Raw genomic sequence first — 13,107 nt, forward strand, 5'->3', positions numbered from 1 at the left:
GCGCCTTCACCTTGGCCGTTTCCAAATTGAGATTTTTAGCGCATTTTTGATAAAGTGTATACTCGGGAAGTATGCAGTGTCCTTTTTTTCACACGTAAAAACAAGGACACTGCATACTTCCCTAATATAAACTTTATCAAGTATGCGCTAAAAATCCCAATTCGTAAATGGCCTATGGCTGCAGTCCCATGGCAGCATTTTGCATTGCGTTTTGTCTGTAGATCATGAGTGTAAAAGAGATGCAGAAATATGTTTGCTATGTTTACACTCATGGCTTAGTTACAAAACGCAATGCAAAACGCTGTCATGGGACTGCTGCCTATCTCTTTAGTTCTCATGCTTTCCGTTTTTACGCCGGCGTTTAACGCTGTCATGGGACGGCGCCCTTAGGCCATCATTGAACTAGATTTTGGCTCAACCTGATATGTATTGTCAGTTTCTAACTTCTTTATTTTACTTGATTCACGTTTTGTCTGTCGAAGTGATAGTACATGCTTTATCCTTCTTCTCATTTGTGTTGAGAGAAAATTATTTTCTCCTTTTAATTTATATATCAGTTTAAAAAGTTATTTTTACTGTGTTAAACAATATTTAAATTTTTGTTTTATTACTTTCTTGGTTGTTTTTGTTTTTTTTTTTTGTTAAGTTTTAATTGTTGAATATTTATGAAGAGGTATATTTATATATTTAAATATTATTTATTTTTAAATTCTTTGTTTTGAATAAGTAGAAGAAGAAGAAAGTCAGTATTTTATAGTTTTGTTACTTCTGACAACATGGACGACGACTTCGTGTGGAATAATTTCCGGTATCACATTCACAGCTCCACAGATACTCAGACGTAAGTATTTTATTGAAATAATAATCATACAACTTCATTATATAGGGTCAAACCACTGAAAATCATCTGAGAGTGGTTGCTGACGTATTTTTAAAAAAATTTTCTTTTAATATATGTGAAACTAGATGAATTTCTAAGTTCATTGGTCATAATATTACCGTGTAAATTTTATTTCGTTTTAAATTATAATTTTATTAAAATTAGGAGGTTCATGACGTGATTTCGTAACCTTAAATGTTGTACTTTTTTTGAATAATTATTTTTCAAAAAACATAATCTATTAGATATATTATTATTTACCAAAAACATAAATTGATTTATTCTACATCAAAAAATGATGGAATTTTTATATAATTACTTTATTTTTAGATATTAATTCGAATTTGAAAATTTGATCAGTAAACAAATTTCACAATTTGTTGAAGCTTGTAACTTTTTTCTGGATGCTTCAAAATATTTGGGGTTTTGCACATATTTTAATATTGATATAATTTATCTGCTATGAAAATTTGATGAGGGTATTTTGCTCCGTTACAGAAATAATGAATTTGAAAAATTTTTACTTAAAAAGGTTAATTGTAAGACTTGAAGTTACAAAAAATATCACATCTCTCTTTCTTTTTTATGAGAATAGAAAGAGAGGTAAAACTTTGAAGTCTTACAATTAACCTTTTTAAGTAAAAATTTTTCAAATTCATTATTTCTGTAACGGAGCAAAATACCCTCATCAAATTTTCATAGCAGATAAATTATATCAATATTAAAATATGTGCAAAACCCCAAATATTTTGAAGCATCCAGAAAAAAGTTACAAGCTTCAACAAATTGTGAAATTTGTTTACTGATCAAATTTTCAAATTCGAATAAATATCTAAAAATAAAATAATTATATAAAAATTCCATCATTTTTTGATGTAGAATAAATCAATTTATGTTTTTGGTAAATAATAATATATCTAATAGATTATGTTTTTTGAAAAATAATTATTCAAAAAAAGTACAACATTTAAGGTTACGAAATCACGTCATGAACCTCCTAATTTTAATAAATTATAATTTAAAACGAAATAAAATTTACACGGTAATATTATGACCAATGAACTTAGAAATTCATCTAGTTCACATGTATTAAAAGAAAATTTTTTTAAAAATATGTCAGCAACCACTCTCAGATGATTTTCAGTGGTTTGACCCTATATTCATAACATATAAAAAGTGAAGATTTTTCAATTTTGTAATACATGGTTGACAAATATTCAATTTCGGGGTTGACATGTTTTTTTGATTAACTTACATATAGTACATGAAATTATATAGGTAGTGTCCTTTTATTTTTGGTAGAAAATAAATTCTTTTACTAATTTTCAATAGTAAAACAACTTTTATAATAAAAGTAAATATACTAGTATGAATTAAAGAATAATTTTTATTATATTTTATCTATTGGACCAATAGTTTTTCTTAATATGCAATTTTTTAGTTTCAAAAAATAATTGTTATAATATTAAAAACCTTACATTCTGCCGATAACTTATTGTTAGATTGTTTCATTGTTCCTGGCGACTGAGAATTTGAATTTAAACACTAATTACAATGTGCTTGAAAGATACATTTTTGTAACAAAATGGGCATATAATGTATTAAAATAATTTGGGAACGTTGATTTCCATGGCGTTAGCTGCTTTTCAAGATCGGGTCAAATTTTCAAAATAATCGACATATTTTTTTTGGGCCATTATCAAAATACAACGCATTTTTTCTAATTAAAAATCATTAAGTTGACTTGAAACTCGTTATTCAGTCGTTTTTAGGGTCGCTGATTAGAAATCCGGTGTCTGATTTCTAATAAAAGAAACACGAGGTTCAAAAAATGGATGTTCTCTTTGGCGATTTTGATAAGAAAAATACGCTGTTTATGAATTATTAATTTAGTTTGAAGAATTTAAAATTTAGTATAGTAAATTAATTTCTTACAATACAATTAAATTCACTTCAAACTAATTACTTTGTGGTTTTTTAAGATTGTTCATACCAGATTTATAATCGCCAACCCCAAAAACCTCTGACTAATGAATTTCAAGTGAAATACTTGAATTTTTAATAAATTTATCAGCCATATTGGATCCGCTATTATGAATTTTAAAAACTGAGTGGCTAATAGCCCGCCGAAAGAAAAGTGTTTTGAAATAAGAATAAGAAAAGTAGATTATTTCGCCCATCCTAGATAAAATCGAGAATGTATCTGGAAAATGGGCGAGTATATTATTTCGTCCGTTAGATGATAAAACTAAAACGAGCGAAATAATCAAAGTACATACAATATTTTGACCGTTAAGTATAAGGGACCATACTTTAATTACGTAACGCTTCATTGGGGAGGGGGGTCAAGCTATTTGTTACACACAGCAAAAAAATGGCGCTAATGTATACAAAAATCTGTTACAGAGGGGGGGAAGGGGGATCAAATTTCAAAGAAAAAGCGTTACGTAATTAAATTATGGCCCCTAAACAGCTGATCTCTTGTCGTTTGTGTTTGTGTATTAGACTTATAATGTGTATGGAAAAATATTATTTGAGACCTGAAAAACCTGGAAAAGTCAGGGAATTTTATTCGAGAAAAATTGTAGCAACCTTGATGTGGAAACCTTCCACGTGATCTAGTATGGGAAAATGTGTTTTGGTAGTATATATCTTACTCTAAAATGAAAAAAGATTTTTGTCTAAAATTTTGAGGAATGATAAATTTGGGTACAAGGAATCTCGCTGTTCTCCGAAAAATACATAATTTTGCGTTCAATTATTACAAAATGAAGTTTTAAAAGTTACATTTTTAAACGAAAATGAAAACAAACACAGCGGCGCATACACAGACGTTGCTTGAGTGTGTTAGTGCTCCAGGAAACAGCGCCAATTAGAGCAATTGGCCGCTGAATGAACTATGATATAATACATTATTTTACTATTTATTGATTTATTTTTAATATTTTTGCGTCAAATTCTATTAAATGAGTAGAACAGCGAGATTCCTTGTACCAAACTGAATCATTTCTCCAAAATTTTAACCCGAAATTATTTTTTATTTCAGAGAAAGTTTCAAACCACAAAAAAACAATCATCACAAAGATTTCGTCCATAATTTTAAAATAGACCAATCACAATTTTCTTTATAACTTCTGGATTGGTCTACTTTAAAAACTGTGCCGAAATCATTCTGACGTTTGTTTTTTCGGTCATTTGCAATTTCTATCAAATAAAAATTCGTGTAAATGAAAATTTTGAGACATGGAGATTCGATACTTTAAAAATTCTGACATTAAACAATTTGAATTATTAAATTATGTTGAATGAAAATTTTAATAAATTAAAATTGGTTTAAATTATAATTTTTTAAAATAAAAAGTGTTTGTGTGTGTATATGTGAACATGTGGTAACAGTAGTTGTCGTGAGTTAAGATTATGTATATAACGCACGGAAAAAATTTCTTGTAGCGAAAACACTACAAACTGCAAAAAAGACAGTTGTATAAATTGTCATGTCACATCAAACACATAAATTGGGATCAACATAATCAAGCATGATTATGCTCTAATCAAAATTTTTTAGATTTATGACTTTATAGAATTTTATTCTTTACAATATTAATATTGCAGAATATTTATTTGTTCGAATATTAATGTTTCCCACGAATTATTTCTGTCAAATTGATTTTTGACCATTTGTATCATCTAAAACATTAATATTTAAATTAATAAATATTCTGCAAAATTATAATATTTTACAGAATAATATTCGAACAAATCATAATTCAAAAAAAAATTTTTAGAGCTTAATCATGCGTCCCAATTAATTTTCAATTTATTCAAAAAAATAAAATACAATGGTTCCAAAAGGAATTTTTCAAAATTTTATGACCTTTACTTTAAATTTGAATTATTTAAAAATAACTATTTTGATAACAAAAATTCATTTACTTAAATAATAATATTTTTACTAATTTGTTTGTTGAATATAACTAAATATTAATTAAATTCACTTTTAGCTTTTGTGAAAATAACGATGCTGAAGTCTATAACGTTTATGATTAACCATTAGAAAATAATTATTTTTCAAAATGGAAAATTATAAAATATTTTAGCTAAAAAATATTTTCTATAATTTCATTATCAATAAACAATGATAGAAATATGTTTGAAACGAAAATATTTTCTATTAAAAATTGTAAAAGTTATTAAAAAATCAGTACGATAAGCAGGCTCGAAGCGCCTGCATCTTAGGGTTTCGTGGCCGTAAGTCTTAAATGCTTAAGTTTAAGAATCAGACTTGAAAATTCGGACTTAAGAATTAAGTCTTATTCTTAAGTCTTAAGTAAGAAAAATATACTTTTTAAAGAGCAAAATAACTAAACTGAAAGAAAATTTTTTTCATTTAAATGATCTGTTACTTGACTGTTATCAAGTAAATATTTACTTGAACATTTACATATTACATAAAAAATAATGTTTTGTAATGATTTTTAATGAAATTAATATTTTACAGATATTATGTCTGTGTTAACCGTAAAAGTAAAAAATGCCAAGGACGTGGAGTATTAAAAAATGGGGTATTTAATGTAACACATACGCACAATCATTTAGTGGATAAAAAAGATATTAAAATAAGAGCCTTCAAGCAAGCGTTACACAATCGTGTAACGACAAGCTCAGATAAATATAGAAAAATTTACGACGAAGTTCGTCTTCAGTAAGTTAAATATCAACATAATACAAATATTTTACTGCTTGAATGTTTTACTCATTGAGATTTTATAACAAAATAAACATTTGTCATCCCTTAACTATCCGAGTTTTATGTAAATAAATATAAATTAAATGTATTGTAGTCATGCAGATGCAGCTCAACATCTGCCATTTTCAAAAATAGAGAATACGATGTTTCAATGGAGAAAAAAAGTGACTCCTCCAACCGTCAACAATCTGAATAATTTTGTTGAAGTTGCTAATTCCGACGAGTGGAAAGACATTTCAAAATATAATGGAGGCAACTTGGAAATCTCCCTTGCTATTGCCGAAGACGGCTCAAGATCAACCATTTTTTGTGATAAAAACTTTGTAAACGAAGTCTACGACAACCAAACCATGGTTTTTATTGATGCCACTTTCAAAATTGTACCTCCTAATATGGAATTGGGACAATTTTTAACTCTAATGACAGTTAAATATAATCACGTAAGTAAATTTATTCAAGACCAATATTAAATAAAACTAAGAAAATTAATTATATTTAACCAAGGTGTCTACTATTTTTCAGTCTTTAAATTCCCGGTTTTTTCCGGGTTTAAGATATAAAAGTTTTTTCTTACTACAAGTATATTATGAAGAAAATAATACCTTTAAAATTAATGTATAATTGATAATTTAATAATAATCATAATAAAAGTGTTAAAAATTTTTTTAAGAAACTGACATAAATTGTCTATAGGGAAATGTAATTAAAAAATATTGCGTAGCCCTAGCTGCCATAGAAAACATCTGCGCATGATAATAGATTTTTAAGTTTACCATTAAAATTTTGTGTAAAATTACAAAGGAAAACTTTCAACAAATTTACTTTTCTAACTTTCAACAAGTTAAAAGTGTTAACTTAAACTCTGAGGACATTTAAAACTTCTGGGAAGTTAACAACGTTAACTTCCAAACTTATCGCCATTAAAACTACACAAAGCCTATAGAAAGTTTATTGGAAGCTTACAGTAAGGTAATAGTAAGCTTAACTGTAAGCTGACTACAATCTTGCACTGTAAGCTTACGAATCTTAGGTTTATAGTGGGTTATATTTTGTGTTTTTATTATATACTTCAATCTGTTTAGACAATTCCTTTTGTATGGATATTAATGGAGAAAAGAACAGCTGCTGCTTATGAAGCTGTTTTCGAGGAATTAAAAATTTTATTTCCCAATTTCCATATAATGGAAGCGATGTGCGATTTTGAAGCAGCTCTTAAGTTAGCATTGAGAAACAAATTTAATGGAATTTCCATTCACGGATGCTTTTTCCATTTTAACCAGGTAAATTTTTACAGATATTTTGGTTAGAAACTACAGGTTGGTAATTTATTTATAAGGAAAAGTACCCGGTAAAAAGCCTGTTATTTAAAAAAAAAATATATATATATATATTCTATAAAATTGTACATATTTTAATTCTATTTCATTCGGAAAATACCCTCTTTTTCAATACCCTCAAACTTGATAGAATTTTGAAAAATTTAATTCATTTCTATTCCAAATAAAAGTTGTATTCTATTTAAAGGAATAGATTTTGTAAATTTTTAATCCTGATTATTTCTATTTCGAAATGGTTAAGTTGAAAAGTTTTTATTCCAAAAGTGGAACCAAAGTTTAATTCCGTTTTCAGAAGTTATTTTAACTTTTTTCAATCCAATTTAATTCCTTTTCTGTTTGATTAAAGAAGTTTTTTTTTGTAAATATAGTTTTAAGTTTATCTGGCTGATTAGTCACCTTCACAAACGTAACAAAAAAACTCGGTTCGATTCTTATTTTTGTCATTTTTTTAAATATAATTAAATGGAATAAAAACTCATACACTTCTGTCCTATAAATAGAATTTAAAAATAGAGGGAATTTTCAGAATTAAAATTTTTAACCCCTAACTTAATATTTCTAAAAACAATTGTATTTCCCCAAGTAGCACGATATATCAACCTGATGTCACGGTGATATCACCGGGGAATGTCACCGTGACATCAGGAAAATGTCAAAATGTCCGCCTTACGGTGATATCACACGGTGACATCGAGGTGATATCATGGTGACATCAAGGTGATATCACAGTGATATCACATTCATATCACGGTGATATCATGGTGATATCATGTTGATATTTTACAGGGACTTAAAATTTTTAATAATTTAAAAAATAATAATAAATAAAAAAAATAATAAAAATAATAAAAAAAAAAAATAATAATTTTTTAAAAATTTTAAGTCCCTGTAAAATATCAACATGATATCACGGTGATATCACCATGATATCACCGTGATATGACTGTGTATATCACCTTGATGTCACCATGATATCACCTCGATGTCACCGTGTGATATCACCGTAAGGCGGACATTTTGACATTTTCCTGATGTCACGGTGACATTCCCCGGTGATATCACCGTGACATCTGGTTGATATATCGTGCTACTTGGGTCTAATTATTTTCGCTCTTGTAGCACGTGATATTACAGTAATATTACAAAAAAATTTTTAAATCACTTAAAAATATTTGACTGATTATATATTCTTTTTCTCTGCTTTATCATAAAAAACTTTGAAATTTTTATGTACTTCAAATAAGCGTGTAATATTATGTTCTACTGGGATAGAATTTTCATTTAGAAAAAAATTAATAAGTCATAAATTCAGTTTGAACGAATCTCAATTTGTATGAAACGTTGTTTCGTAGAATATTAATTTTTCAGAAAGAAGATTAGAAATAATATTAATTTAACATAATATTCTTCTGGTGAAATATTGATTTTACAGAAAATTTAAACCGTTGAAAATCAATTTGGCAGAAATAATTCGGCACGAATTTTAAATTTAACCAATCAGAAATTATCACAAAATTTGTGATTGGTTAATTTTTAACTTCTTACCGAATTATTTCTGTCAAATTGATTTTCAACCGTTTGAATTTTCTGTAAAATTAATATGAAAAATTTGAAATTTAATTATTTTAATTTAATTAATTTAATTATTTAATTCATTTAATTATTTTTGCGACGTGCACTGATTTTTGAACGTAGACTACTGTAAAAAGATAACCATAAACGAATGCTCAACTTCTTTATAACTGATCGAAGGATGGTAGAGGAAGAAATTAACAAATGTAGGGGGCCTCTACTACCACGTGTGTGTAAAGAGAATGTGTGTTGCAGCTTGGAACCTCTTCATAAGCTCTGTGACATTTTCCTATTGAACGAACGTTAAGAATTATCGAAACCTTATAAAGAGGTTGTTGATTATATTTTTGCCGGCTCAGAGTGGGGGATTTGTCGAGAATTCAACTGACCTTGGAGCTTAGAAAGAAGTAGTTTATAAAGAGTTTGGGCTGTACATTCCTAGTCATCACATGGATATAAGTTGTCATTAGGGCGTCATTAGAATAGTTATGTCCGTTGAAAGGACGTCCCAAATATAACTTATGTCCCTGTGCATACCGGGTTATTTCGTGTGAATAAATTAATGGATAAATAAATGAATAAGCTTAAGAAAAGTGAGGTAGATTTTTTTAATATTAAAAATTTGTAATAGTTTGTCATTTTAATTTTCAGGCATTATATAGAAAGGTTGGAGATCTTTACCTGGAAAACATTTTGTTTCACACTGCCGAAGGATATAATTTCCTTCGCCAATTAATGGCATTACCTTTATTACCAGCCAACGAAGTAAGGGGCACCTATGTAACAATTTTAAATTTAATGCCATTAAATATTAAAAATCAAATTCAATCATACACAAAGTACTTTCAAAGGCAGTGGTTGAGGAAAGTTACTCCCGAGGTTTTCAGTTGCTTTGGTCTCGAACACAGAACAAATAATTGCTTAGAATCGTACCATAAGCAACTGAAACAAAAATTTGGAATACGTCCCAAAATTTGGCATTTTACCAGTACGTACTCAATAATTTGTATTTTCACTTTGCATTTTTTCGATTTTTTTCATTCATAAACTTTTCTAGCTGAATTATTTGAATTATTTATTTGAATTCACACTCTTACAGAATTCCTTAAACGCCGAATTTTTATTTTACAAAATTTTTATTTGTCCAAATAAATACCTGGCAGAAAAATTTTGTGTGGGAATTTTAAGATTCACAAATCAAAAGTTATTAACAAAAATATGATTGATTCATTTTAAAATTAAAGCACTAATTTTTTTAAATGACATTTATTAAGGCACATAACACAGGCCAATAAAATTAGAAAATTTTTTTGGTGTTAAAATATCAAGAAATCGCGTTTTTGGCAAACTTTAAGTACCTATAGCACTAAAACAAAAGGTCGCGGAACTTTCTACTTGGGTTTAATTTAAAGCTTAATGTTTTTAATACAATCCCTAAAAAGCACCTTTCTGGCACCATGACCTAAAAATAATTTGTTATCCATTTTTGATTTGCAAAAATTAATTTGGGAATAATTGGAGTGCGTACCCCCAGCGATGAAATGAAAGGTCAAATAACCTTTTTTTGGGCTTAAACTAAAGTTTCAACTTTAGACTATAATCCCTAAAAATTAATTTCCAGCACCTTAACCTCAAAGTCATTAGTAATAAATTGTTTACTTTTAACAAAGAAAGCATTTTTATAATAGTAATAGAAACTTTAGTAATTGATTCAAAACTCGAGTAAACTTCGCACCAAATTATTTTTTGTCATAATGAATTTCGACCTTTTCCACTTTCTGTAAAATGAACATTCCAACAGAAGAATATTATATTAAATTAATATTCTTTTTAATCATCTTTCTGCATAATAATATAATTAAATTTTTTAATTACTATTCTACAAAATGAATATTCTACGAAATAACGTTTCGCACAAATTTATATTCGATTAAGTTGAATTTTTGGCAAATTAATTTTCGTCTAAATAAAAGTTCGGCAACATTAATAATAGGTTAATAATTTATTTTGTAAAATAAAAATTCGAACAAATGAATATTCAGCAAAATTAAAATTCTGTACAATTATTTTTCTGCAAAATTAAGTTTCTTTAAAATTACTATGATGCTAAACTAATATTCTACAAAATAAAATTCGATTAAAACATAATTCTAAAAAATTAGCATTAGTGCATATTCCTGCGTCTCAAAAGTGACTTTTCTCAAAACCGAAATAATAGATTTTTGAATTTTTTCTAATCCATTCTTTTATAAATAAGTAATTTTTTCCTTGTTATGCGAAAGTGGTGTTTTTTGCAATTAAAATAAGAGAGAAGATTATATTTATAAAATAATTCCTTTTTTATCAGAGAATGTATTTGAAAAAAAATTAAAAATCTTTCATTTCGGTTTTCAGAAAAATCACTTTATAAATTTAATTAACATTTTTAAAATGCTTCCGTAGTAGTTACGTTTTGTTTTTATTTTATAATTAAAAAATTGATGAAAAATAGAACAACTATCATATAAAAAAATCTTATTTTTCATCTGTTAGTAGCTACTTAGAACAATTTGTTTTGTAAAATGAGAAATTAATCTAACATAATGTGAATATTGTTTTCAGAATTATTAGTAAATTTCCAAGAAGGTCTGCAAATAGATTTAGGAGCATTGAAACGCGGTCACCAAATCACACGAAATCCAAAATTACATACTGTAATAAAAAATGCACTAATTGAAGAACAATGGAACAAGTTCCAAACTGAAAATCGACCAACAGCTTTAGAATTTATAGACAAAATGATTTTAATATGTATAAATCCAATTTACGAGTTCCTAAATGCTGAAGAAGCGGATGGTTAAGTAAGAATTCTTTTAAATAAAAAGTTAGATACTGAAATTTCACCAAAATTTTAATTTTTACCTACATAGACATATTTCAAGAAAAATTCTTGCCTTTTTTATGTTACAGGAATACCAATAAGATGCTGTACTTGTTTGACTGAAACACCAATATATTGTATTTTAGCTTGCGGGCATATACCTTTCTGCGAAGCATGCTGGCTGACGTACAATTATAACAGCAATGACTTCGTTGTCAACAATGACGAAATGTTGAGGAGCTGTCCAGTATGCCGAGAAACGTATAATGTAAATGATGTTAGAAAGGTGTTTTTCACATAAACATTATACACTAAAAATATATTCATTTATTAATTATTATTATTAACTATAATAATCTCAGTATTCATTCATTCATTCCCTACAAAAAAACATTTAGCAAAACTAATTTTTTTTGTAATTTTAAAGATTATAAAAAATTATCGAAGTTTGACTTTATCAAAAATATTTATATCTAAAAATTTAATATTAATATCTTAAAATTTTTACTGAAAAATCTTATTTTTTCCCTGTCAATTCAAAAAAAAAATTGATCTTACTGAATTGACAGGGAAAAAATAAGATTTTTCAGTAAAAATTTTAAGATATTAATATTAAATTTTTAATAATTTAATATTTAATATTTAATAATTTAATTTTAATATTAAATTTTATTAAATTTTTTTTAATATTCCGCCAATAAGAAAATCCATTCGTCAATAATATCTTTTATCCCAACAATCTCTGCCTTTTCGGTATACAATATAAATGACAAAACAGTAAATATTGTAATCATAATTGACAGAACATAATCAATTTTTCTCGGCATTTCAATTGGCGGCGGTTATGTTGGCAATACTAGAATTGATTTATCAACATTTACACCGCCAATTGTCACTGTTGGTTTCAATGTATGTTTTTCTTATCATAATCACTTTTTCGGTGGATTTTTTTCTTGGGGTTTTCATTGTTGTTACCGTTAAAAATCGAACTAATAGTTTTACATGTTTATTAAATTTAAAAATTAACTTAGCTAAATTGTTTTGCTGTATTAGCTAATTATAAGCTGCCTCAGCTAAAAAATTACTATTTATATAACATCAAACTAATTTTTCCCTGTGTATAAATAAATGATAATGTGAAAATTAGAAATATACTTATTATTAATTTATTATTCCACGACGTAGGAAATACACGCGCGCTTTAGCGCGCTATATTTTAGCTAGTTATTTAATAAAGATAAAGAATATTGTAATTAAAAATTTTTGTTAAATCAAATATTGTTTGTTTCATTTTTTTTTACCAAATGAAATTAAATTACGAAAGGATAGCTTATAGAATGGCTGTAGTTTGGAAATAACGAAGAGACCGGAACTTGCATCAATGGAGTAAAATGTGGTAATCTCGCCCTACTCTATTCTAATATACCAGAGAACCTCTGATCTTTTACCTGTTTATTCTGCTTAATCACTGTAGCCTTTCGTTGCATCTGAAATATTTTATATTTTCAAAAATTTTCAAAAATTGTAGTTTTTACGAGTGAAATTATAAGTGCCGAGGACAATTATTTTATTTTACAAGATTTGAATACAATATAAACTTGTAAAACAAGATATTAATTATTAAAAAAAAAATAATAATATGAAAAACAGTTTAAGTTTACTTAAATTTTTTTTTATGTTTACCAAAAAATATATATGGTTGATAAAAAAA

General features: G+C 27.0%; 1 protein-coding gene across 1 annotated transcript; it reads left to right on the forward strand.

Annotated features, from left to right (window-relative positions):
- Positions 1 to 397: 397 nt before the first annotated feature.
- On the forward strand, positions 398 to 11,795 carry LOC127276756 (uncharacterized). Its single transcript, XM_051297397.1, has 7 exons — positions 398 to 841; positions 5,379 to 5,582; positions 5,722 to 6,067; positions 6,710 to 6,907; positions 9,188 to 9,524; positions 11,138 to 11,376; positions 11,486 to 11,795. Exons 1-6 carry the CDS (start codon positions 777 to 779, stop codon positions 11,374 to 11,376), a joined length of 1,389 nt encoding a protein of 462 aa, XP_051153354.1. The 5' UTR covers positions 398 to 776; the 3' UTR covers positions 11,486 to 11,795.
- Positions 11,796 to 13,107: the final 1,312 nt, after the last annotated feature.

Source organism: Leptopilina boulardi, unplaced genomic scaffold, assembly GCF_019393585.1.
Source record: "Leptopilina boulardi isolate dan_hultmark-lab unplaced genomic scaffold, ZJU_Lbou_2.1 LbouV2_151, whole genome shotgun sequence".
Lineage (NCBI taxonomy): Eukaryota > Metazoa > Arthropoda > Insecta > Hymenoptera > Figitidae > Leptopilina > Leptopilina boulardi.

What these genes read in the sequence shown, in the direction of transcription:
- LOC127276756 (XM_051297397.1), top strand. Translation starts at nt 777, where the DNA reads ATGGACGACGACTTCGTGTGGAATAATTTCCGGTATCACATTCACAGC. An exon ending in TGACAGTTAAATATAATCAC is followed by an intron (nt 6,068 to 6,709) that starts GTAAGTAAATTT and finishes CAATCTGTTTAG; the next exon opens with ACAATTCCTTTTGTATGGAT. An exon ending in CAAAATTTGGCATTTTACCA is followed by an intron (nt 9,525 to 11,137) that starts GTACGTACTCAA and finishes TATTGTTTTCAG; the next exon opens with AATTATTAGTAAATTTCCAA.